This window comes from Anas platyrhynchos, chromosome 1 (assembly GCF_047663525.1).
Source record: "Anas platyrhynchos isolate ZD024472 breed Pekin duck chromosome 1, IASCAAS_PekinDuck_T2T, whole genome shotgun sequence".
Lineage (NCBI taxonomy): Eukaryota > Metazoa > Chordata > Aves > Anseriformes > Anatidae > Anas > Anas platyrhynchos.
In genome coordinates this window covers 142,397,615-142,424,350 of record NC_092587.1, presented here as the reverse complement: position 1 = coordinate 142,424,350, position 26,736 = coordinate 142,397,615, and the positions used below count along the sequence as shown (strand labels likewise).

The 26,736-nt window shown below is 52.8% G+C and overlaps 1 protein-coding gene and 2 long non-coding RNA genes across 3 annotated transcripts in view; 2 read left to right on the top strand and 1 right to left on the bottom strand.

The window, feature by feature from the left end:
• Positions 1-5,255: 5,255 nt before the first annotated feature.
• LOC113839973 (uncharacterized) lies at positions 5,256-11,387 on the top strand. The gene is made up of 2 exons (XR_003492658.3): positions 5,256-5,659; positions 11,080-11,387. It is a non-coding gene; the product is annotated as an uncharacterized lncRNA (long non-coding RNA).
• A 3,008-nt stretch (positions 11,388-14,395) lies between these two features.
• POU3F3 (POU class 3 homeobox 3) lies at positions 14,396-20,317 on the bottom strand. Its single transcript, XM_038173258.2, has one exon. The coding sequence runs from the start codon at positions 20,234-20,236 to the stop codon at positions 18,911-18,913; it is 1,326 nt and encodes a 441-aa protein (XP_038029186.1). The 5' UTR covers positions 20,237-20,317; the 3' UTR covers positions 14,396-18,910.
• A 2,973-nt stretch (positions 20,318-23,290) lies between these two features.
• Positions 23,291-26,736, top strand: part of LOC106020156 (uncharacterized) — a 62,979-nt gene continuing 59,533 nt past the window's right edge. The window contains exon 1 of the long non-coding RNA XR_005262800.2: positions 23,291-23,686. This is a non-coding gene — a long non-coding RNA (uncharacterized lncRNA). The remainder of the gene's footprint in view (positions 23,687-26,736) is intronic.

Below are 26,736 nucleotides of genomic sequence, written 5' to 3'. Positions count from 1 at the left end.
CTTGGAGAAAAACTAGAAGACCTCGTGCCTCAGAGAAGCAGCACAAGATGGCAAGAAGAGCAGTGCCAAACTAAACCTGCACATCAATCAGCATGATCATAAATTGATCAAATGTGCTGAGGGCTGGAGTCCAGTTTCTTGGGCATTGTGGCCACCAGCCACAGTATAAGTCAGCCCCATTTTTAAAAGAGAGCCCATCCAAGATATTTTGTTTGATACAGGCAAAATACAGTCACATTCAGTAGCAACAGCTCATCTTGACTAGTCCCGAGTCCCTGAGCAGCTTCTCCTTGTCTGCTGTGCCCACAGAGAGGTAGGACAGGATCCGTCTGCCCTAACTTCAGCCATCTGGTTTGGTGCTCTACAACCAAGCTAGGTTTCTACTATAATCACCAGAGCAATGCAGACAGCTTCCAAAGGTGACACATCGCTCCCTTTAATAGGTGCCTAGGAAGGTGGGCATGAATTGCCCTCTGTCTTTCTCCACTGAATACAGAGGCTGTCCAGACTTGGCCAATGCATTACCAGTATGTGCCTAACGTCAGTGAAGATAAATCCCATCTGCAGTCAGTGCTGGATCTGATAACTCAACTGCTGAAGCCACATTTGAAATGCAGACCTTGCTTTTAGAAAAAGGTATCACAAACTTATTGGTCTCAGATGTTCTCTATTCATGGGCACTGCTAAAAGGGGGGAGGGGGGAGGAGGGATAGTAACCCCTTGATTGTGAAATTACATGATTACTAAATGAATATGATTCTCCAGCAGGCTGTTTTTAATGTCTAGGTTGTGTTTCTAATGAAGGAAAACATGTTGTATCACTGATCCATATCGCAGCGCTCATGCTGTCTGCTATCAAGACTAGGCAAGCTCTAAACACAGGATCTCAGATTTTTATTCATACCTGCAGAAATAAAACCAGAAGGTTGGTCTTTTTTAAAATCAAAATAGTCTCTGTGCAGTGTATCTGATTCAAACCATATTGCTAGCAAGGTGGAACCTTGAAATCATTAAGATTTTTCTATGGTAAAAGTTAAAGATTAGAGGGCCCTGAGGAAACAGAACACATGGGCCAAAAGTTTTAAACCCAAATATTAAAGATAGCCAGCCAAGTCAAAACATTGGCATCTACATGAAGGGGACGTGAATTACAGAGGGACCGAGCACCCACTGAGTCTGTTTATTCCCTAGCACTTCTGAAAACTACTCTGACTTTAAACGAATACCTTCATGGGGATGAAGCCACTTCATTTTTGTACAAAGGAATTCATACACTCTGTTTTATTAGAGGAACCCCCAAAGGGTTGGGTCCCTTGTCTTTCTCCACCAGCAAGGGAGGAACTATGAGAGTAGTCTTCGGGGCTGACAGATATTTTTTTTTTTAATTGGAATCAGAAATAACCCACAGAGGAAAAAAAAATAAAATAAAAAAGGAGATTCCCATCACATAATTCGCCAATGGTTCAGCAAAATGAATTTGGAGGAACAGATACCTCCCACCATAGCTTAGGGACATGGTTTAGTTGGTGACATTGGTAGTAGGGTGATGGTTGGACCAGATGATCTTGAAGGTCTTTTCCAACCTTAATGATTCTGTGATTCTGTGACTTCAGCAGTTTTGGGATCAAAAGCTGGGCTAGATGGGCTGACCCTTCTGAGTTGCACAGCTGAGTTTCCACAGCTGCTCCTGCCTATGGTCCTCCTGGGGCTGCAGACAGAAATGCATTGCCTTGAGTTACCTCAAGGAGCTGTACTCACCTTTCAAGTATGAGAAAACACAACACTGAAATAATTTCAAAGCCAAAGTTTAACTTCTTTGAATTACAAAACCTTGAATTACTCTAGATTATATGGTAAAAGACAATAGGTATCATATTTTAGGTTGAAATCCAGTCTTTATGTCCCACTTGACAGGAACAAGTATCTGCTACTGCAGAGCTAAAAGTGGCTCTCCCTCACCAAAGTCAGGGGGGGACCTTTCCTAATCTGCAAGTTGTGACAACAAAATGTGCCATCTGCTGTCCTTCTGGCCTCACACTCCTGGTGGGGTGGTGGCGTGGGGTGACTGAAGAAGCAGAGTGGGGAATCCTCCACCGAAAGGCATTGGGGCAGCTGTCCTTCCACTGCTCTTCGGCTAAGAGTGGAGGAAAAACTTTTCCTTTCTCAGTTTAAAAGATTCTCTTAGCTGAAACCCATAATTCACATTTGCCAACGTAACCACAAGCCAGGGCTTCTCTGCTGTTCCTGTCCTTCACTGAGCAGCATGGCTTTGGACAAGGCACAAAAGATTTGTCTGTAGACACCTTCTCCACTCGCAGCGTAGTGAGCCCTGGTGCCAAACACAACATCAGGGATGCCAGCCTCAGGGCAAGGCACTCGAAAGCTAAGTAGTGAGACAACTAACTTTTTAGACATGCAAATCCTTCATTGGATGTATTCATAAACCTCTCTAGCCCAACTCTTCATAGGTGGTTAATGAACTGGAGTGTGACTGATTTTTTGTGCCTACTCTGAGACACCCCAGCCCAACTGTCAGAGGCTGTCTGTTTTATTGTCCATAGCCCTGAAAATACATTCTTGTTTCAGTGTAGACAGAAATTGCTCTTCCTCCCAATTAGAGAACCAGATGAGCATTCCCAGACTCAAGAATGAAAATCTATTCCTGTCTGAGGATATACACATTATGCGTTTCCAATTTCTTGCCTATAAAACCAGTTCAGTGGCAGTGCTCTACTTCATTTTAGCCCTGTGAAGTTGGGTTTGTTTTCACAACCTGGAATAAGTGTGAGGATGTTATTTTTTAATTATTAGGCTCAGAAGATGTCAGAAGTTTACAAGGGATGGGAATTATAAATCACACTTTCACCTCTGAAAATGCGGAATCCGATACAATTTGACCATGCAGCAGAAAATTGATCAGGCAGTCATTACCAACGCCTAATTGTCTTTTTTATGTAGTGGCCCATGGCGCAGCACCATCAGAAAGGATACGGCCCTGGTCACCTTGCCCTTCAGATTCCTTCTGGTGTGTAGGAATTTTTTGCTCTATGTAATAAATAAAGAGAGAGCACCTAAAAACTCTACTTCCAGCTGTCAGGGGATTTAAGAGCTGAATTTCAGATTATTATTATTTATTTATTTATTTTAAGATTTTTCTGCGTATTTGGTCATTCTTTTCCTCAGAAGGTGTAGGCAATCTAGGTAGATGAACCCCATTTCCAAACATCATTGTGCCTATCAAAGATGTTTTGGATTTTACAACAAAATAAAAAGGGGGTTAGAAATTAAATATTTTAGGGATTTAAGACTAAGGTCCACACTCAACAAAAGATTTAGACTTGTAACTCTTGTTTAGGCTTTTATCTCCCTACTGGAGTCTAGAAGAAATTGGGACCACACAGGCATTTGTAGCCTAAACCCTTTGTTTGGGCTGGCCTTAAATGCCTTAGCAGGGCTAAACTTAGGAGCTATTGGGTGTCAGTGGCACTCAGGTGCCTCATCATCCAAAATCTCTTTGGCAAACGTAACCCGTCCATCCAAGTCCCATGGGATTTGCAGCATGCAGAAGTGATAGCCAAGGGCATTGGAGAACCTGGGCTGAAACATAAATACAGTTTGAGTGGCTGATGCAAATGCACCTTTTGCTAGCCAAGGCTACACTAATATTTTATGACCTGAGACACAGACAGAAAGATTTCTGTGCTGCTTTGGACCTGCCTGCCAACGTGGAAGACGTATGTAAATACAGCAAAGCCGGTATGTGTCATTAAAGGTGTTGCTCAGACTCTGCTTCTGTAGCAGTAATACAGAAGCAGAGTGAAAGTAAATGTTAAACCTGATGAAAAACCTCTACCCTGGGTTAGCAGAAACGCCTCATTGTAACACGAGGCACTTAGGGGTGGCAAGAGATGCAGAGAGGTGGCAGGTGCCTGTAGAGACTGGCTCTGACCTTATGTGAGCCCAGACCTGCCTTGGACAGTCTCTGTTTCATTTTGCTGCCTCTGCCACAGGACTGGGGTGAGCAAGCTGCTAATCTGGGCAACTCGCTTGGGGCCTCAAATTCATTTTGGGAGGTCTGCTGCCTCCCAAAATAAGCATTGCTCTGGCTGTGAACGCGGGCATGGTCGCAGTGCCCTGGCAAAAGGGCCACGTCATAATTTAACCTTCAAAATGAGCATACGCTCCAAAGCTTTGGGATCACAGAGCTCGCTGGGATGCCAAAGCAGCAGCAGAAACGGGGACCCTCGCTGCCTGCAAGATGCAGCAGCCTGCTGGGGCCCTCCCAGAAGAGGGATGTCGAATATCTCAAATATGCTGGGCTGGGAGGGCTCCCTCCCACCCACCCTCTGCTCTGTTCAGCTTGGGATTTATTCATTCCTCTTTTCCCTCCGTTATCCCGCCCCCCCCAAAAAAGTACCTTTACCAACTCTTCGCATCTACAACGACACAGAAAAAGGCGAATAAATTAAAAATGCACAGGCTGGGGGTTACTCGGGGGGGGGGGGACAGCCCACCGCCCGGGATACAAAGCACAGCAAGGTCATCTCCCCGCTGCCCCATACCGGGGGCGAGGGGGTCCCGGGAGGAGCCGTGCCAAGCCGAGCCGTGCCGCCCCCGCTGCTCCCTGCCCTGGCGGCGCGGCACGGCTCGGAGCGGCCTCCGCCCCCCGTTAGATGGCGCTACAGACTTTACAACCACGTGTTTAAAAAAAAAAGGGAAAAAAATCAAAAAGAAAGAACCGCCTCATTGTCCGAAACGGGGACACCCGGCGGTGCGATGTCGCCTCCTCCTCGGGTCCCCAGGGCAAGGGGGGGGTCGGGACCCCCGGTGCCGGTGCTGCTCCCGGGGAAGTTCCCGCACCGGGTGGGACTGGGGGGGGTCTTCGGGCCGGTCCCGGGATGGGGGAGCTCGGGCAGAGCCGTGTGCGCGTCCCCGTCCCTCCCCAGCATCACTTTGCCTTTCCCAAAAGCCGCTCGGGCAACCTGCGCGGCGTGCCTGGGCTTTGGGGTTTGGTGTTTCCCTCAGTTCCGTGCGTGCCCCCGCTTTTTATTTTATTTTATTATTTTATTATTTATTTGGGACGTTCGGGACGCGGCAGTGAGGAAAAAAATAAAAAAATTCAAGTTTCCAGGAATTCAGCCACCGCCGCGGGGAAGCTCCGGGGCGTTGCGCGCCGCAGAGGGGGATCCGGGGGGGATCGGCGCCAGCCCCCCCTTACCTCCCTGCTTCCCCCTTGTCCCTCTGTCCCCCCCCTTGTCCCCCCTGCCTTGCCCGGCCACGTCCTGCGGGAGCTGCTGGGTGAAAGCCCCGCAGGCTGCGAGGCAGCCGGTGGCCGATTTGGGCCAGCGGTGTCCCGAGTGTCCCGGTCCCCGCTGCCTTAGGATGGGGTTAGGGCCGCCGGGTGTGTGTGTGTGGGGGGGGAGCAGAGCAAAGCCCTCCGCCCCCCCTTGGGCTTGGCGCTTGGCTGTGAACTTTCCGCTGGGGTAAGTTCTCCTTTAAGAAAAGGAACTGCTCCTTATGCATATTTAACGCCGGGTGTCTGCAGTGCCCAGATGACGCGGGGCTGGAGGCTCACAGGCAGGACCTGAGTTGTAGGGGAAGTAAAGGAGCCACCCTTCACCCGCACCCTCTCGCTGGGAGCCCCTTGCTCTGAACCCATGTAAGTCGGAACCGCGGGGCTGGGGAGAGGAGGGGGGGGGCTCCCGGCAGGGCGGCGAGGGGGCTCTGTGGTCTTCCCCATCACAAACCTGATAATGCGCCGGAGGGCAGGACAGCCCGGACTTTATTATTATTTATTAGAGTCGTTTTTCTTATTTTCCTGGGGGCGCGGAGCCGAGCGCAGGCGGGAGCATCCCCCCGGAGCATCCCCCCGGGGGCCGAGAGTGCGGGATGAGGCCGGGCAGCCTCCCCCCGATGGCCATGTGCGCTCCTGGACCCGTCCGAAATGCCAAAATTGCAGGGGGAGGTCAGCCGGGAGCTCTTCCCCCGCAGGTCGAGTGGGATGGAGAAAAACTTTGGGTGCTGCGCTCTCGGCGGTTTCCTGCCTTTTAAAGTGAACTTGTTCGAGTGTGTCGCTCCCAAGGCGGTTCAGTTGCTGTGCCTTCAAATTAAGTTGCTTTCTCGGTCCTCAGACATGTGTCCTCAATTGTATAGTATTAAAAAAAAAAAAAAAAATCTACTAGGTACTTTATGATTCCATCTGGAGAAATTAAAAGCCCAGAGCTGTAATGTTTATTCTTACATAGTTTACAAAAAAAAAAAAAAAAAAAAAAAAGGGAGGGGGGGAAATGTGTGAGACACATGTCTCCAAATATAACCAAAGTGCTTTCCCTTCTGGTTAAAAAGTTGCATGCGAATGTTTTCGTTTTAGCACTCCCTGCCACCTGTACTTCGCAGGGAAACTTTTCCTGGCGTTAGCGGCGGAGCACCAATAGTACTTATTAATGGATTAATTATTATTATGGCTGCTGAATTGACTTAAAGTGCTTCGGAGGCCAAACTAATCCATGTTAATCAGTTACAATTAATTGTGTTTCAGCTGCTGTTTTAAACACAGTTTCCCAGAGAGGGGAGAGGAGGCTGCTCGTAGAGGGGGGGATGCTCCTGGGTGCCCCCCCTGCCCCCGGGGGTCTCTGAGACCCGCTCAGCCCATGCCCGGTGCCCGCATAGGGGTGCGGGAAGGTGCGGGGGCAGCTTTGGTGCCAGGCTCCGGGTGCCGAAATCCGCTCAGAGCAGGGGGTGCGGAGCGAGGGGCACCTCCCGGAGGAGATTTTCCCCCCCTCCCCAAGAGCTCGCATTGTGTAGAGGGCAGCAGAGGTGGGGGCTTGTCGTGCTCTGTTTGCTTGGCCGCTTCGGCCCGGGGCTTTTGCTTTGTCCGCGGAGAAAAGGAGGCAGCGGTGGGCAGGAGAGTCAAGGGAGGGGGGAGAGGAGGGAGGGAAAAAAAAAAATCCCACAGGGGACAGCGGCGGCTGGGCTGGCCCAGCCGGGCAGGGAGCGAGCCGGGCCGGCTGGTGGCAGAGTTGGGCAAAGTTTGGGAAAGCCCCCCCGGGGGTAGGGGGGCACGCACCCGTTGCCTGCACCCCGGGGGAACCGGCAGGTGGGGGGGCTGCCCCTCTGCTGCCAGGGAACGGGTTTTTCCCTAGGAATAATGCTCCCCCACCTCCAAGCTCCCTACCAAACTTTGGGACGGGGATAGGAGGAGAGATGGAAAGGGGCCGGGGGTACCGGGGGGGCAGAGCCCGTCCAGGGGGACACGAGGGGTCACCAAGGCCAGCTCGCACCCCTTAAAGCAAAATCTGCCCCCCTCCCAGCCCTAGCCTTCAATATGATTTTTTTTTTCTTTTTCTTTTATGGAAGTCCACAAACTGAGAAAATACACTCCTCCCATCCTCTCTGAATTTAGGTTGTTGGGATATTTTTTTCAGTTTGTTTTTTTTTTTTTTCCATCTCCCACTCCGGCTCTTTCTCAAGGATTCGCCCTCTTCTTCTTCTTCTTTTTTTTATTTTTCATTTTTCCCCATCCCTTTGACTCTGCTCAGCTTTTGCATAACACGGGCAAGCAAAGCACCAGCCGGCCCTCCCCTTCTACATGCAGACGGACCTTTCCTGGAGAGCAGCAGACCAAAGAAGCAAAACAACTTCTACCTGCAAGGGAAAACAGTGTGCACCGCCAGCCCCCACAGCTGTAATTGTAATAACATGGAAATGTGGGGAAGGGATGCATTTCTCCCGGGGGAAGGGGACAGACAAGGTGGCAACGGGCGGCCGGGTGGGCAGGGCACCTCTCCCCTGCTCGTCACGCGTGGAATCGTTTTGTCCAGCTGGAGCAGCTCTTGGTCTTCTCCCAGGGGTGCAGGAAGCACAAAAGGAGGCTGCTTTTGATGTGGCACGCGTCCTAAGCAACTTTCTCCCTCTCCCTCCCTATTTTTATTTCTTTCTTTCGGCTGCGGGGACGTTGGCGCCCGGAGGAAAAAAACAAAACAAACAAAAAAAAAAACCACCCTTTTGCGTTTGTGCAGGCACTTTGTCGTCGGGGCAGCACACCCGCATTAGATTATCGCCGGGGAATTTATTTGCATGCAGCTGCAAAGCCGCAACCCGGCTGCTGACCGCTGCGCATAAAGGGCTGCCGGGGCCGGCCCCTGCCCCGCCGCCGCGGATCCCAGCGGGAGGGGGGCAGGATCCGGACCCCCCCCTCGCCTCTCCCCGTGCTTTTTTTTTTTTTACTCCCGGCACAGCCCCGAGGGGGCCCGAGGCTGCAGGTGCGTGCGCCCCAAGGCCAAAAGGGGCGCTCGGCGGCCTTTTTGGAGAGCACCCCGAGAAAAGCTCCCCCGACGCGTGCATCCAAGGGAAAAGGGCTGGGGGCGAGTCCCCAGCATCTCCAAGGGCTTTTTTTTTTTTTCGGTGCTTTGAAACCTCCAGTCGTCCTGCTGGTCGTTTTTCCCCCCTTGTCCCCTCTCTGAAGCCCGGGCAAGCAAGCTGGTAACCTTTGAAGCAAGGACTTTAGGCTCTGACCACCTCCGCTATCCCCAGACCCCTTCCCCACGCACACAGCCGCGTGGGTTTGGCAGCACCCAGCATCTCCGCGGCTCTCCTCGGGCCTCCATCCACCTAGGTCCAACCTAGACCACCGGACTAGGTCGCCAGGTCTCCTTCACCTCCTCCTAGAGAGCCAGGAGGTCCCCCGGCCTCGGACCCCAAGGGGGGGAAAAAGCCCCGAGAGGGGCCGGGGGTTCCCTTCTCTGCGTTGCAGGATTGGGTTAGGGGAGCCCCCTCTCCGTCCCCCTGCCCCGACCACAAGCATGGGGCTGCAGGGGTGGAGACCCCACTGTCACAGCCCGCTCCTCCCCAGCCTCCCACGGCGCTGCGTGGGGATCTCGTTCTGCCACGCGGGGCGGGGAGGGGGAGCCTGTCGGTCTGTCCTTCTGCTCCCTGCAAAAGGAGCAGGACGCGGGTTTACGGCCGGGAGGCAGCCCCCGAGGCTCGCCCCGTCCCCGCGTGGGAGCTGCGCGGAGCCCCCCGCGTGGGGCGGCCGCGGCGAGCCCCGGGAGCTGGAGCCGTGGGCGCTGGCAGGGGAGCAGAGAGCAGAGAAATGGGAGCAGGAGTGAGGGAGAGAAGGGTTTTGGCAGCCTCCGTGCGGAGCGGGGTGCGTGGGCAGCTCTGCGGAGGGTGCTTGGGTTTGGGACGGCGGCCGGAGGGGATCGCTCCTTCCCAAGAGATGCTTCCCTATAGGGGCGTCGGGATGCAGCTGGGGGCCGAGGAACAAAGCGGGCATCTCCCGTCAAGGTGACTGACTGGTCCCCTTCCTTTGTTCCTGCCATTGTTAATGACGGGGCTCGCTCAGCTCCGGCCTCGGCCCTGCTCTACGCGCGGCGTTAACATCGCCTTGGCAGGGCAATTGAAAACCCCAAACCAAACCCCACCGCGACATCGAGGGCGTCAAACCCAAGCCTAGCTCTTCAGGTAAAAGCCGCCTCTTCTGGGCCGCTGAGGGTGATGCTGCCATCTCGCCTGGGAGCCACGGAAATCCACCTACCATTCATAAGATCAGGCACATCCATATCCATCGGTAACACCTAAGGGAGACGCTAACCCCATCCCTTAGCCCAAAAGAGCATTATTTTCAAACGTTCACTGCTAGAGCACAAGGGAACTCTCACCATTAAAAATAAATAAATAAAAAAAAAAGAAAGAAAAAAAAACTAACAAAATAATTCTTTTAATTACGATCATCTAAACGTAGCAGAAAACCTGAGTGTTTATTGACTCGTTTTCTTCTTCTCGAGGTAGCGGATGGTATTTAAAGTTCAACATTTCACACAGCTCCTTGTTTAGTTTAATTTCCCCGACAATCTAGGCGATTTCGGCAAACTGAGTTAAGAATTTTTGTACACATTTGGGTATGGATCTGCATAAAATAGAGAAGGCAGCAGAACTGGAGAGCAGATAATTTATTATTTTAGGACGAGAAGGAAATGTATGTTTGCATGTGTGTGGGGGTGTGCGAGAGAGAGAGAGAGAGGGAGGGAGAAACAAATGGAGAGCCTTGCACCTTACATTTGGTCTGTGGCTTTAGTGTGGTCTCTGGAACAAATATCTATTAGATTTCTTTGAGAAATGTCCCACTCGGGCAGATGGGCCCCTGTTTTGAATGAGAGATCTAGAAGATGAAAGAAATGTATGTTTCTCCAGCACAATTCTTCACCAAGCCATTTTTCCCCCCCTTTTAGAAAGATTAGTTTCAGCTCTGCTTTCCTGGGCCCATTTTCTGTCGGGGCAGGGATATAATAATGATCAATGCCCAGCAGTTCTCATTTCTTTTGTACTTGGTAAATATTCGGGATGCCTTGGACTTGGCAGGGAGGTGGAGAGGTGGACCCAAACTCAACCTCTGGTGTCCCCGTCCTCTGGCTCTCACCTGCAGCCACACAGAGGGGGAAAACCCCAAGGAAACAAAGAAAAACAGCCGAAAGAAACCCCAGTCTGAAGCATTCTACCACCAGGCACTTGCTTTTGGTATTTCAGCCTCGTGCTGGGCGAAGTGCTCCACCAGGCTTTACGCGAGTAGCCCCGAGTGTACAGCAATAGTGCTCCAGTTGGAAATGGAGCCTGGAGTTGTTGAGCAAACAGCCCCTGCTCGGCTGTAGCGCGCGCTCAATGCTCTACAGTCAGCTCGATGGAGCGCTGGCAGGGAAGCATCACCAAGCACTTCCAAAACTAATAACAAAAAGGTTACTATATATAAAACGTTTCTACATCCCACACTGCCTCAAGTTGTTTAAATTTCGGTTTTCTGCACATAAATATAGCAGCCATGCGGTTCCCCATTAGCCAGCCCCTGCTTTTTTAAATCAATTCATTTCAATTTGAAAGGATGGCCCCGGACGCAAGACAGTCAACAATCCTTTGGCTTTCTACACTCAACATGGACCTGGGAAAGAAATAGCGTCTGTCTTTGTCATTTCACACGCCTATCGCATTGCCTTGACGTTGGGTTTAAGAGCAGGCCTACTCCCGACGAGGGCAGCAATCCCCAGCTGTTTTCCCCTTTCTAATCCATTTCCCCCCATCTCATCTTAGGCTCCCTCTGAGGAAAGACCAATTCTGCTGGCACCCCGTGTCTGGACTTTGGCGGGCATGGCATAGCAGCTGGATCCGAAAGCACCATCCCCATAGATAGAAATCCTCCTCTGCACTACGCGACTTGCAAGGAAGGCAACAAGGGGACATGTGGAGAGCCCAAACGTCTGGCATCGAGGAGCTGAGATCCACCTCGCACTGCCCTGAAGGAAAGTTTGTTCCCAAACTGATTACGTTGTGGTGTTCAGTGCTGTTGTCAAATCGATTTGAACCATCCCAAGTGTAAAATAAAGATCTCTGCTCGGGTATGCCCGTCGTGCCAGTGAGCGTGTCTTGCTAACCCTCTTCTGTTTGCCTTGAAGGTATCGAGCTGATGTAGCGCTGTCTTTTCACCCCACCAACGTGCGCAATAGGAACAATTCAGGAAAGTTATGTTTAGCTTTTTTTTTTTTTTCCCCCTTGCAGCTGAAGAAATGCAAGCTATCAGAAACAAGCCTATGTTTGAAGGTACAGTTTTCAACACGTGAGTGGGAAACATATGTACTGGCACAATCCTGCTGCTCCGCAAGGGCTGCGTTCGGATTTTGGCTTTTAATCTCAACTCTGTTAGGGAGAGGGAGAGATGCAAAATGGAAGGGAACGTGATTATTTGTGCTGTAGCCTTGTGATAGTCATCCTATAACCGTTGGGAAGAGAAGCAAAACACTCTGCTAGAGCTCTGGGTGAGCCTGAGATTCAGGGGGACTCGAGTCTTCACAGGTTCTCACTTCACTGCCTTTCTTCCCTCGGTGTTTGTTATATGGGGTTCTTTTTTTGTCTGCTGTTCTACGTTTTAAAGTGAGTAGAGGCTAAACCCTGCTGAGAGAGCTCCCTCCCTCCCTCCATCACAAACTCACGTTTGAAAACGTCTACCCCCCTTGACCACCCCCCTTCAAGCCATCCTCCCCCTTTCAGGGGAGAAAAGAAAACCTCAAAAGAGAGTGAGAGAGAAGGGGGTTGGGAGGGAAAAGGGAGGGGAGACCCCCTGATTCCTCGGTGACCTGCACAGCTCGGACAGCCCTCTGAGTTCCCCTTCCCCTCCTGTGGACAAACCCCATCAGAAAAACACATGCCCGGACCCAAGCAACTTTTAATGTGGTTTGGGTTTTTTACAATTCAGTTTATGTTTTAGTACTTCCAAGAGGGGGGAAAAATAAAGGTGGGGATGGGGAAGGGAAGGGAGGAAGTTAGGATTTAGCCTTTTGCTGCTGAAAAAGCACCATAAAATAAAAAAACATAGCCAAGAAGAAACTAAGCGAGCCTGTCCCACAGCCAGCCTTCCCTACGAGGGAGCTGAAGGCACACACAATAGCACACAAAAACCAGCAGCTCCAACTCTTAATACCAGCACCCTGCACTCACTGCCATGCCGAAACGCCCCGGCCTGCTCTTGGTAGTGCCCTTCAGAGCGGCCACCTTCTGTCCCGCTCTGTGGCCTCCGTCCCCCCTGCCTGGGGGGACTCGAGACTTGGCAGGAAAGTTTCTGCGCTGCTGCAGGCGTATATACACACACAGGGATCTATGTTATCCACACACATGCACACACAGCTTTATATATAGATACGCATGTAGGTGTAGAGTCTATGTTTAAATACTCCTATATATACACACACAGTCCTCCTAGGATGAGGTCATTCCACAAGATCTGGCTGCATCGAACGCCAAGATCTTATCTCCGCCGATCTAAGAGCAACACAGACGACACGCTAGCAGAAGTGGAAAGAAATTTGGGAGACAAACATTCAACAAGGTGTCCCTGGAGGCCCCTCTGCCGCCCTCCCCAGCCCAAGCACCCACTCGCTGCTTGCCTGAGCTGCGCCCTGCAGCGTGGGGCTGAGCCCTCCTGCTGCTGCACCTTGAAGTTTTCCCCCCTTCTTCTTTCTTTTTGCACTGATACTCGCCTCCCTAACGCGCTGGTGGGCTGCAGCTTAATACATATATGCATTTTTCCCCCGTGGCTCTGAAAGTCTTCATGTTTTTTTGATTTCAGCAAACCGAAAACGGAAGGGGGGGAGAGAGGATGCTCGGCTGCAGGACTCCGAAAGGTTTCGCTTTCCAGCTATCAGCAGCGCCAGGAGACAGCTCCATTAAAAAAAAAAAAAAAAAAAAAAAAAAAAAAAAAAAAGTAGTTTTCCACTGCTCTTGAAAAGCCGTTATTTTTTACATCGCTTTTAGGGAGATAGATTAACAAAACATCACATTTCAAGCCACTCTGATCTGTAATTAAACGGGGGAGCCGGTTTGTATTCTCCTATGGCTTTTACAGAAGTTGCAGTGATCCAAAGTCAGGTTGCTGTGTCAGAGTGGCATTTTTATTAATGAGAATACAAAAAGCTTGCATATTCTTAGCCCGGCTTGAATTTAGTTGCTAAGCAACCGCTGTATGGTAATTCATCCGCGAAATTTAAATCGGGGAGAAAGGATCGTGCGGTTTTTTGCTCAATGGGCGCCACGAGGAACACAACTTGGGGGACCCGCAGCAGCCGCCGCCGCCACCGAGCCGCCCGCCCGCCGCACCCCGGCACGGCCCCGGACCCACCGGAGCCCCCCACAAGGTCCTCGGGGGACGAGGACGGGGTTTGGGGTCGGACTTAGGGTCGGGGTTGGGGCCGGGGAAGGGAGCGGTGGCCGCCTCGTCCGGGCTGCCCACGCGTGGGGCGCCCGCGAGTGGCCTCGGCCCCGAGGGGTCCCGGAGCGCCCCGGTGCCGCTGCTCGTTTGGCGGCGGGGAGGCCGGGAGGGAGGCTAGCCTCCCCTCGATCAGGCCTTAACCCCTCCGTTTTTTGTCTCACCAAAGCCTCTGTCGGGCAAAGGAGAAGGAAAAAAAAAAAAAAAAAAAAAGGGAAAAAAAAAAAAGAAAAAAAAAAAAAAAAGAAAAAAGCAAAGCTCCCTACTGCTGTGTCATTGATACCACGGGGTCGCTCGCTCCCTTTCTTTTCGCCTTTCTCAAGCCTCCCATTGAAGGCTGCACCCGCTCAATTATCGCAAACTGCAACTGAAAATCCTGGTGGGCTCGCTGGCCATGTGCCTCCGCTGCCCTGAGCCATCCTCCTCGCCCTACCTGAGCTCCTGGGGGCCTCGCCACCTCCTCCTCGCCTTAAACCCTTCCTTCCTCGCCCGCATCCGAGGCCAGGACTTGTTGCATCCCTTTTAGAGTTTGATTAATTACCCTGGAACTTAAGCAAACTACACTGCATGTGGCGAAGGAGCTCATGCCTACAGTGCTGTCCCGCAGCTGCCAGCCCCAGACGTGATTTTACGCTCTCGTGCGAACTGGAACAAATAGGACTGTGCCCCTAAAGGGCTACCTGCGTAAATAGATGGAAGTAGCAGCTTGAAGGCGTCGAGCATTTATTACAAAAATAAACGAATAAATACGACAATATTGTTGTTGCTTTCAACAGGATAAATATTTTACAAATATATAATTAAAAATAAAAAAAAAAAAAACGGATTGTTAAGATTATTTCAAATGTTACACTCATTGATAAAATTATCGGAACCGATTATTCCCTAAGCGTTCCAAGAAAACCCGGCCGTACAAAACGAGTTGGGAACATTGCAATGTGCAAACACGAGTCACTACATTAAAGCAGGAGGATTCTTTAGAGATCACTTCCGAGAGGGACCGCTGCGTTTTTCAACCAAGGCAGAGCTCTTGGCTGAATCCCGGGAAACACGCGGCCCGGCAGCGGTGAGATGACTATTTAAATACACCTGAAAATGATTTATTGTACACAGACGAGACGGGGGAAGGATGGGATGGGAGTGAGAAGACCAGGGCGTAGCAGAGGACCGCAGGAGATGAGAATGTAAACTATAAATAATCACATCTCGGGATTACCCAGACTGAGCAAACAGAACTTTGTAAAAGCATTTGGCTTTCCTTTAGGTAGGAAGAAAAAAAAATAAAAAAAAAGGAAGGAGAAAAGGAAAATGATGCCGACTCAGTCACCAAGCACAGAACACTGATATTATAAATGAACACAATTACGAAATTCATTAGGAGATCTGGCGATCTATAACAATATTTTCATTATTTACACGTGTAACAATATCACCCTTAACGCCAAACCTCCCCGTGATTATCTACCCCTGGTTATCTCGCAGGCTCACAGCCCTGAAATTCCCAAATACATTCAGAGGATTCAGTTTCGGGGGGAGGGGGGGGGAGGATGATGATGGGGGGGTGATGGGGGGGAGCGGAGGGGGGACACGAGCGCGGCCTGACTTTTTTGTGCATGACGAGCAGACGGAACCGGGCACATTTTCCAAGTCCCTACAACCGCAAGCTACCAAAGCCTTTAAATCCCAGCTCCTCGTACGCAGCAAAACCGCAAAGGTTGCCTTCTAATGGCAACCAGCGCCAAGCCTGGATGTTAGCTCTTTGTTGCCAGCCAAATCCCAGGAACCGAACCCCGCCGAGAAATGTCACCAGCCCTTCCCCGTGCCCCACGGCCCCCTGTGTCCCCCCCACAAGGTGCCAGCACCGGGTGTCCCGAGCGCCCGCCGCCTGCGCCCCGGGGCCGGTTCCCATAAGCGCGACACCGGCCGGGCTCCTGCTACAGCGAACAAAGAAGCAGCGTCCTTTACCCTTTCAGGCTTTTTCTTTTTTTTTTTTCCTTCTCCCTTTGTGTTTTATTTTTTTTTAATCACCGTTATCACCGTTCTTATTTGTTCTTCCGTGTTAGCAGGGCCTTTAGGGTTTCCCGGGTCGAACCGGCGGTGCTGTTTGAGCGGCGTTCGCGTACCGCATCCCGGCACGCTCGGCTCGCCCGTGATTTATGGACTGACACCGGGCCTATCTGCAAGGAATAAATGTTTTGTTGTTTCTCCGGCGGTTTTCTGGGGTTTTAACCCCTGCGTCCATAGCACGTAGAGAAGCGAGGGATGGGGAGGGTGGGGGAGGAGAGGGGGGAGCGGTCGAGGGGGAGGGAGAGGAAGGCGAGGAAGGAGCCACGGACTGGATGGATCATAAAAGCAAACCTTATTCTCCCGTACAGCGTTAGTGGGGGCGGGCTGAGGCGTTAAATGCAGCAGCTATCCGCTTCCCACCACGTCCCCGGCTCAGAATGAAGCGAGCCGAAACGGTCAGTCACTTGTCCGCACATCGCCATCAATTCAGCGGCTCAATTTGACAGGCTTACCCACCGCATCCAGCGGCAGCTTCACCGCCACTAACACGCACGCTTGCTCGCGAAGAAGGTATGGCAGCACTACCGCAGAGAGAGAAAAACAAAACAAAACAAAAAAACTCTTGCTACACCACTTCACACCCCATTGAAAAAGCCTAAACCAACCACAAACAACAGCAGCAACAGAAACGGTGAACCGTGCGGAGGATGCTGGAAGCATTATCCTGTATATCCTTCTGGGGAAAAATAAGAAAAAAAAGCACCCTCTCCTTCGATAAATCAAACCCCAATCTTTGCACAGACACGAAATGCTTCAAAAGAATTGATAGCTCGCCCCCCTCCCCTCCCCGAGCCTTAGTTTGAGAAGAGAGAAAACAAGAGTGAACTTTTGGAAACATCCCTGCTTTCAGCATCGGCCATTGATTATCGGCGGATACACTCGGGCATGCCCTGCCCCTGAAGGGCGATCCTAAATCCAAACGCTACCAGCCCCTCTCGGAGAAACGTGGCCCTTTATCACCTCTAATCTCGCCTCACTTTCCCATGCCACGGGGTCCCTGTGCGGGTGGAGGACGATATTAATAATTTTGACTGAGAAAGAGCGAGGATTGTGCTGAGCACCCGGCGGGGATGCTGGCAGGCTGCAGCCCCAGGGACCCCGAGCGGTGTGCGGAGAGCAGGTTGGGCTTGGGGGAGCCCCTCACATCAGCTTTTGCAGCATTTGCCTTCCGAGAACTTTTTTTTTTTTTTTTTTTTTTTTTCTTTCGACACAGTGGTTTATGCATCAGACACAGACTCTTTCATTCTAACAAATTTATTTTCTCAATCAGCTCTTACGGAATCACTACTCAAATTAAATTACAATCAAATTATCACATCAAAAGATACCCTTATTACCTAACAACTGTCCATATTTTCATTTCATTTTGATTTGTGCTCGTCTGAAAAAAACACGTAATACAAGATCTGGGGAAAAAATAAATTACCGTTTTGCAGCAGTTCATAGGTATTCTGAATAAAATATTAAAAGAAGTCATTTAATGAAAATATAAAGCAAATTTTTTTTTTTTTTTTTTAGATCAACAACGGATCTAACAATTCTATATTGCCGTCTTTTTGAAAAGTCTGTTTATTAAAACCTACCAAAAACACTGCTTGGAAATGGCAGTATTATATAATCACATCCACAGCACCCATTCAATCAAAGTTGGCAACGGATTTAGGAGAGGAGAAGTTCAGATAAGTGCAGCTGCAGATGCTCAGTCCTTCTAAATCCCTTTATCTGAATCAGTCCAGAAATAAAAAATAAAAATATTAATAAAAAAAATATTAGCAGTGGATTTTTTTTTTTTTATGACTCTTCCATGGTGATTGGCAGCCGTCAGGAGCAGGACTTTGACAGCCCTGAATTATTTCCCTTTCTCTCGCTGGTTCCCTTAATTCATGCAAAGTCCTTCTACAGAGCTCGAACTTTAGGGACCAACAACCTCTCCTTCTCCCACCCTCCCCCCGGTGTCTGTCCCTCCCCCCTCTCTCCTCGGGGTCAGTTTTCGGTGTGCGGGCATTTATTTCCATATTTTTGTTCTATAGCTATACCTATATATATAGATAAATATATATATATGTATTTGCTTCCCTATGCAGTCTGCTTGTTTTTAGTGCTGTGTGCATATTTTTTTTTCCTGGAAAAAGTGGCCCTTTTCATTTTTGCAGAATATATAGCTATATAGATATATATGTTTTCAGAGTGGATGTCTGCCTTGCACCAAAATTCTCCAGTTTGGCCAAGAAAAACAGGGTGCTGGAATGCAGCAGGCTCCCTCTGATTAATCAGATTATTTTGCTTCTGCTTCCCTTTTTTTTTGGATTGCTCCCATTTAAGAAAAAAAAATAAAGGAAAGAAAAGAAAAAAAAAGAGGGGGAAAGAAAAAAAAAGGGGGAAGAAAAAAAAATAAACAAGGAGGAAAAATAAAGGGGAAAAAAAGAGAGGGAGAAAGGGGGGGAAAAAGTTTCTGTGATTCAGAGAACAGAGCCCTTTTGGGGATAGGGGGGAGAGTGCAGGGGGGGGGAGGAGGGGAGAGAAGAGGTGCAGACATCAGTGGCGTTCCTCGCTGCGAGAGAGGGGTAAGTGGGGGAGTAAAAAAGCAAAACCCTAAAGAAACCAAACGAAAACCCACCCGGCCAACCCCTGTTCCCACAAGCAACCCCCCGCCACATCTGCAGTTTTGGTGCATTACCGCATCTCCGCCCCGTTTTACCCAGCACAGTCTAAACGCTCTCGCTCGGATCCTTCCTCCACCGCTCCCTCTTGGTCTCGCTCTCCCATATATATATATATATATAGATGCACGCCTCTATCCATATATATATAAACACAAGCAGTCTGAACGAGCCTGGACCGTGTGTGTGTGTGTGTGTACGTGTGTGTGAGTGCGTGCGTGCGGGTGTGAGTGTGTGTGTGAGTGTGTGTGTGTGTGTGTGTGTGTGTGTGAGCGAGCGGGTGTGCGCGGCGCTGCCGCTGCCGGTACCGCTGCCCCGGGGCCGGTGCCGGAGCCGGTGCTGGGGCCGGGGCCGGTGCGGCGGTGCCCGGCCCGGCCCGGCCCGCGGTGCCCCGAGCTCCCTCCCCGTCCCCCTCTCTCCCCGGCCCTGTCGGTGCCCCTCACTGCACGCTCGTCTGCAGTCCGTGGTGAGGGGGCGGCGTGTCGGAGTTGACGGTGCCGACCTGCGAGTAGACATCGTCGGGGGTCTGCTGCTGGATCCCCGGGGGGGTCATCCGTTTCTCTTTCTGCCTCCGATTGCAAAACCAAACCCTGACCACCTCCTTCTCCAGCTGCAGGCTGTCCGCTAGGTTCGTAATCTCCTGGGCGGAGGGCTTGGGGCATTTCAGAAAGTGGCTCTCCAAGGCCCCCTTGACACTCACCTCGATGGAGGTCCGCTTCTTCCTCTTCCTGCCCTGCGCCGCGATCTTGTCGATGCTGGTGGGGCTGCCCGTGGAGGAGTCGGCTTCCTCCAGCCACTTGTTCAACAAAGGCTTCAGCTTGCACATGTTCTTGAAGCTGAGCTGCAGGGCCTCGAAGCGGCAGATGGTGGTCTGCGAGAAGACGTTGCCGTAGAGGGTGCCCAGCGCCAGCCCCACGTCGGCCTGCGTGAAGCCCAGCTTTATCCGCCGCTGCTTGAACTGCTTGGCGAACTGCTCCAGGTCGTCGGAGGTCGGCGTGTCCTCGTCCGAGTGCGGGTCGTGGCTGTTGACGCCGCCGTGGTGCGCCGGGTGGTGCCCGGGGTGCTGGTGGTGGTGGTGGTGGTGGTGCCCGGGGTGCTCGCCCAGCTCCGGCGTCTCGCCGCGCACCAGCCCGGGGTGCACCAGGCTCTGCCCGCCGGGGGGGGGGCTCAGCATGCCGTTCACCGTGAAGCCCCCGGGCTGCGAGTAGAGGAGCGACTGCTGCTGCTGCTGCCCGCCGGCCATGGAGGGCAGGTGGGCGGCCGCCGCCGCCGCGCCCCAGGCCGCCGGGTGCCCCTGGTGCGGGGGGCCCAGGTGGGGCGCCCGGTGGTGCAGCGCCGCGCCCGAGTGCAGGTCGTCGCGCCCGCCGCCGCCCTTCACGTCGGGCGGCGGCGGCGGCTGCTGGGGGCTGCCCGTCATGCCCACGGGGCTGCCGGACCAGGGCGAGCCGGCCTCGGCGGCGGCGGCGGCGGCGGCGGCGGCGGCGGCGGCGGCGTGGGGCAGGGCTGTCACCCACTGGTGGGCATGGCTCAGCATATGGCCGCCGTTGCTGGCGGCCATGGCGCCCGGCATGAAGTCGCTCTGGACCATCTTGGCCGCCGGGTCGCCGCGGTAGCCGCCCGCCGCCACCGAGGTGACGGCCACGCCGCCCGGCTGCATGCCGCCGCCGCCGCCGCCGCCGCCGCCGCCCGAGTCCGCGTGGACGATGGAGCCGGCCGCCAGGATGCCGGTGCCGGGGAGGTAGGGGTTAGACGTGGCCGCGGCCATCCCGCGCCCGCCGCCGCCGCCGCCGCCCGCCGCTCGCCCCCGCCGCGCCGCCGCCGCCGCCGCCGCGCCGCCGGCTGCCGGCCGAGCGCCCTTGCCCGCCGCTGCCGGGGCCGCTGCCGGGGCCGCCGCCCGCGCCGCCGCCGCCGCCGCCGCCGCCGCCGCCTTCCCAGCCTCGCCGGGGCGCCGGGGCGCGGGGTTCACCTGCTAGCGCTCCGCGCCGCGCCGCCGGCCGCCCGTCCGCCGCCCGTCCTGCCTCGGCTCCGCGCTGCCTTCGCCTTGCCTTCTTCTCCTCCTTCCCCTTCTGTGGTCGTTGTATTATTTTTTTTTTTTGGCTTTTTTTTTTTTTCTCTCTCTTTTTTCTTTTTTTTCTCTCTCCGGGAAAAAAAAAAAAAAAAAAGAAAACACACAAATTGTATACGGAACGTGGAGGGGGGGGGGTTGTCCTCCGCCGCCTGCTCGCTGCTCGCTGGGAGGAAACCAAACAAAGGCTAAAAAGCGAAAAAGAAGCGGCGGGGGGGGGATCGGAAAGCCCCCGTGCCTTCTCCCCTCCGCTCCCCTAGGAGTACATCTCCACCTCGCAGCCTTCCCCTCTCCGAGCGAAACTTTTCCTTTTCTTCTTTCCTTGAAGGCTCGGGGCGGCGGGGGGCTCTTTTCCTCCTCTGTCTCTCTGTCTCTCTCTCCGCCTCTCGCCTCGGCTCCTCGGTCTCCTCTTTGCTCTTTTATCTGCAAGTTTTTGCTCGGTGTCCTACGAAAACTTCCCGTGACGATGATGATGGTGGCGGTGGCGGCGATGATGCATTGCTCAAAGTTGTGCTGCCGCCGGAGCACTTTGTCCCCTTTGAAACAAGAGTCCTGCCGGAGCCTTCTTGCTAGAGTCACAGGCTGGATAAGACATCTTTTTGTTTTTTATATATATATGTATATATATATATAGATTTCTCTACCTTTCCTTTAAGCGGTTGGAAAAAAAAAGAAAAAGTGGAAAAAAAAATCAGCAAAAGTTGAATTTTCTCGGTACCTCGCGGATTGTTTCTCTCTCTCCTCTCTCTCTCTCCTCTCTCTCTCTCTCCTTTTTTTTTTTTTTTTTTTTTTTTGGTGTTTGTTTTGCTTTTTTATTTTAATTCCAGCGGCCGCTCGAGGGAGGAGGCGGAGGAGGAGTGCCTTGCCGGAGAGGTGTGCGTTATGTGCGTGTGCATATATGGTATCCTTTATACACTAACTCCGGCGGGCAACTTGGGCTGCCGGGCTCGCGGCGCGCACTGGCGGGGCCGGAGTCCCGCCGCTCGCCTCTCCCCGCCTCCCTTCCCTCCCTCCTCCCTTCCCTCCCTCCCTTCCCTTCCCCTCCCCTCCCCTCCCTCCCTCCCTTCCCTCCCTCTCCCGGGCCGTGCCCGCGCCGCCCCCTCCCCTCCGCCCTCCCCGTCCCCTCGCCCGCCGCCGTCTGCCCGCCGCCCCCCCCCCCCCCCGAGGACCCCCCCTCTCCAAAGCCCCCCGGTCCCCGTCCCCTCGCCCGCCGCCGCCCCCCATTGGCCGCCGGGCCCCCTTCCGGCCGTTCCGATTGGCTGCCCGTTAATTTAGGCAAAGCGCAGTCGGGGCTGGAAGTCGCCCCCCCCTCCCCAAACCCCCCCCCCCTTTTTTCCCCGGCCTCCCTCCGCCGGCCTCTTCCCCCCCTTCCTCCTCCTCCTCCTCCTCCTCCCCGCCTCCTTCCCTCCAGCCGGCCCTCCCCTCCTCCCCTTAACTCTTCGTGCACGGAGAGAGAGAGAGAGAGAGAGGGGAGGGGGGGGGCACACACACCGAGGGGGGGGGATTTATTTTTATTTTTTTGGGGGGGTCCTCATTAACAACGAGCAGCGCCGGGAACGGCCTCCGCGCAGCCTCCCCTCCCGTCTCTCTGCCTCCCCCCGCTCCTTTTGTCCTCCCCCCGTGTCCCGAGCCCCCCCCTCCAGCCTCCGTCCCGCCGTCATGGGGGGGGGGGCTCGTTCTCTCCCGGCGAGCAGCAGGCAGCCGGCCTGAAGCCCCGGGCCCGCACCCCCCGCGGTTATTTCTCTTTTCCCATCCAGCGGAAAGAGTTAAGGGGGGCGGGGGGAACGGAGAGAAAAGGGGAGGGGGTGGTGGTGGTGGTGGTGGTTGGGGGGGGGGGGGGGGAGAGATGCGACCGAGCGGAAATGCTGCCGCACACGGGCAACCTCAGTGAACCGAGGGGAAAGGGAAAAAAAAAAAAAAAAAAAAAAAAGAGAGAGAGAGAGAGAAAGTGGCAACAAAAACAAGGGCGAATTGAACGCTCCTCGGGGATTTCCAGCGCAGTAACACAAGTCGGACGTTCAGGGGGACGCGCCGCCGCGCACACGCTCCCGAGGTGCGGGGCATCCCCACCCCGGACCCCGTTGTCCCCCCCCCGAGCTCTTGGGGCCGAGCTCCGGGCCCCCCCCGCAGCGCTCCCTCGGCGCGGCGAGCCCCCGACGGGCGCCCGCTGGGCTGAGCCCGGCCCCGGCTGGCGAGATCCCATCTTAGGTAGGTCTCGGGAAAGAAAAAAAAAATCCCCATCAGAGCCAAGCTCCGAAGGGCTCTGGGAACTAAAACCCTAAGCGGAGCCCTTTTTTTTTTTTTAATTATTTTTTTTTATTTTTTTATTTTTTTGTTCCCATGCGTCCTCCAAAGGTTCCTTTTTTATATATGTATAAAAGATCCAACACAGATTTCATTGAATAAATCTGAGATCTCCAGGTGCAGACGTTTGAATAGTCGGTGCCAGAACCCCATGTTTTCCTTTCCAGCCGATTTTGCTTGGATCAGGCTCAAAAACCGAGCGAGTCTCGTGGTTTTGTTTACACTGAATGGGGAGGATAGGAACGGTGCCATGGGGCCGTCTTTCATTAATATACAGTGAGGATTTTGTCTAAATTACTGCTATGAATTTCACAGTACACGCTTTCAAAAGCCGTCTCAGGTGGCCTGATGAAACGTGATAGCGCCTCTGCAAACAGATCTACTTTCTTAATAAAAAAGGAGGGGGGGGGCGAGAAATCCCCCCCCCCCCAAATAATAATAATAAAAAAATGTACACCCTCATAACCGCGACAACAACAACAAAAAAATAAAGCTCGAACCGGAGTAATGTCTTTTATTTTTAAAAAAACAAAACAAAACACACAAAAAAACTTAGTTCCCCAACTCTTCCCACCCCCTCCCTTGCCGAGTGTGATTGTTTTGTCTGGAAAAAAATCCAAAGTATAACAAGGGGAGAACAGTTAGTGCTGATTTTCATTTGCATAAATTTTCATATATTTTGGTGAAAATAATAGACTAGTGGAGAGCGGGGCTTAGTGGAGTCAGTGCAAAGGAAAATCTTAACATGGATCGTTTCGCTGGAGTTGAGAACATGATTTTCCCCCCTGTCACCTTATTAAAATCAAAAATTAAAAAAAAAATCTCTAAATCCTGGAAGTATGATCGGTAAGTGTTTTACATTTTTTTTTTCTTCTACTTTTGTTTGCTTTAAAGTCTTCTGGATATGGGGTTTCAAAAGCCTAGGACAAGACAGGGAAACCCATGGCAACTGCCTGGAAGGAAACAGGCTTAGGGAAAGGGAAAGGAAAAAGAAAAAAAAAAAAAATCCCACCAGCAACAAAAACCACCTTAGTGAAATATTACATAAAAAGCGTGGATTCATTCCAAAGCTCGAGGCAGCAAAGCAATTCTTCAGACTTTTCTGGGTCCCTGCTTCACTTTCCTGGGCACTCTTAATTATCGTAACGCCGGGGCTCGGGGCAGGGGGTGGGTGGGATGGAGGGGAGAGGGAAGGGGGCGGGGGGGGGGGGGGGAGAAAGCTCTCGAAAACCTTTTGGGGATGGAAAGGGGGCTCGGGGGCAGAGGAGGGGGCCGCTCCTGGAGGGGGGGGAGCCGGGTGCGGGGAGCCGGGCACCTGCTGGCGGCGGCGGTGCGGGGGGGGGGCCGGGCGCGGTGCGGTGCGGAGCGGTGCGGAGCGGTGCGGAGCGCGCACAGGGTTAACGCTGTAGCTAGGGAACAGCCGGCTGGGCTCAACATCCCGGGCTGGAGCGGCGCAGGTCCGTCGGAAAGAGGATAATCAATCAAAACTAAGCAGGGCATCCCTCCGGCTTCTCCTCCGAGGGGAGAGGGGGCCGGAGGATTTACAGGGCAGGTTGCACTTTGTTTCTCCCTCCTGCCCCCTCGCTCCGCTTTTCCCTCCTCGATTCCGGCTAATTGAGAGGTGGAGGCTAACGAGCCGCAACTCTTTTTTTTTTTTTTTTTTTTTTTTTCCTTTTCTTTTCTAGCGGTGGGGTCAGCGCGATAAATAATGTGATAAATAATGTAGGCTGAAATTAGTAGGCCGGCTCCCGCTCCTGCAAACTTTACCGAGGCTTCAATATCCCGTTACGCGACTTTCATTTATTTTCATTTCGCCGTCCCATTTGCATAATATACATATATATATATATATATTTCCCCCCCTCTGTGGCTGCTCTTTTGGGCACACAATAGCTGGCGATCATTGTGATTTCCTAGAATTAGTTACTTCTTTGCAAACGGTCGATCGTCGAATCAATAAAACGGCTTGTAAAACTAGGGAGGGATAGGTTTCAATTTGGGGGGGGGAGAAGAATCGCTCATTTTCCACTTCTTGTTGACGTGCCCGGCGTCTCTTTTGACTGGGGTTAACTCTGTGTGCTCCATTGGAACAGATGCCGTATAGAGCTGCTCCCTCAAGATCATTTGTTTCCTTGATGGGGGAACATTTCTGAGCAGAACATATTGGTTGCCATAGAGAAAGAAATAAAAGGAAGAACACTAGTCACATTAAGCTATATGTTTGTGCACTGGGCTTTAGATAAAAGGGCCCTAGTTCAGCCAAAGAGAGCGCGGCCAAAGCCGAGCTCCTTAGCCTCACCAAAACTAGCTTTATTTTGTTTTGGACTTTTACAGTTGAAACATGTAAGCTAATTTTATTGGCTCTCGTTAATTTTATACGAGGCGGCTTGCTGAACAAAATAAACTTTTTCGAGGCTGAGGGAGGACGGCAGGGGGCGCCCGGGTGCCCTTCCCGGCACGGCTCGGCCCGGCACGGCCCGGCGGGGGATGCTCGGGACCCCCGGGCACCGCCGCCCCCTCCCGCAGCGGGCACAGCCCCGTGGCCGGGAGCCCCGGGCTGGGGGACCCCCAAATTTGCAGGGGGGAGGGATGCTGGAGGCTGGAGAGCAGGGGTCCGACGGGGCGGGAGGGGGGCGGTGGGGAAGGGGGTGCGGGCTCCCAGGCGGCCCCCAAAGTGTCCCGGGCGGTGCGGTGCCTCCAGCGGAGCCGAGGCCTGCGGGGGAGCCAAATCAGCTAATTAAACTCAGGGCAACCTGAGGTGCCACGCAGGTTTTTTTCTTTTATTTTCTTTTATTTCCTTTTTTTTTTTTTTTTTTTTCCAAACAACGCGCTTAAGCCTCTGGAGATGCAATAAAACGACTCTTTTATTTATTTTTTTTTAAGATCATTTAATATTTAATTGCAGTGTTAAAGCTGGAAAAGTAGCTTTTTCTTTTTTTTTTTTTTTTTTCTCTCTCGTTTTTTTTTCCCCCTCTCCAACTGGCCCCTCCTTCCCTCCCCTCACGCCTTTTCCCCACTGGCGAAGCCCCCGCCGCCCCCCTTCCAGCCCCCCCATCCCGGCCACAAGTTGTCGCCAGCCGGGACGGGACACTGGCAGGAGTTAACCCGAGCTAAAACCAAGCACATCGACGGCCGGCACGACTTAGCCCACCACAGCTCGGCCCTCCGGCCTTTTGCAAAAGCGCAGCGTCAGCCCTCTGGCCCAAATCCCCTCCGTCTCCCCCCAAGCCCTGCCAGCTGTCGCGATAGGGGACAGCAACGACAACCGCGTCGCTGTCGCTCCCCCCACCCCTTTGGGGAGCAGGCTGGCCAGCGGGGCTGCAACACCAGCAGAGGCACCTGCGAAGGGATGTCCCCACGGTCCCGGGGGACACACACACGAGGGCACTTTGTTCCCCCCTCCTCCCCGGGCTGCAGCCCCAGCGGTTTCCGTGCGGCTGGGAAAGTTTGATTCCTCGCCTCCATAAAGGAAAGACCAATTGGAGCCCTGGAAATCACACAGCCCATAAATATGATAGATGCTGGCAAGATGAACTCCCCGCCTAAAAACCTAATGCATACCCAAAAAGAAAGAAAGAAAAAAAGAAAAAAAAAAAAGCAGAGAGAAAGAAAAGTAGGCAAAGAGGGAAAACGAGCTACGAGAATACATCCACTTTTGATTTAAAGTGGTGCTGGTTCTTCCTTGGGAAAACGGAGTCAAGCCTCAGCGTGTGTTGACCGTGCGGGAAAACGCTCGAGATATTTGCGTGGACAAAACTTTCCACCTACCGCATTTGGCCAAACAAGCAAGAGCAATATTCCAGCCCGGTGAAACACATTTCCAGAGCGCAATTCCCACCAGAAAGGCGGTCGCTTTTTGGAGCTTTGCCGCACTTTTAGTGAACGTTTCCCTCGCC

Excerpts from the sequence above, each read along its gene's own strand:
- POU3F3 (XM_038173258.2), bottom strand. The coding sequence starts at position 20,236 with ATGGCCGCGGCCACGTCTAACCCCTACCTCCCCGGCACCGGCATCCTG.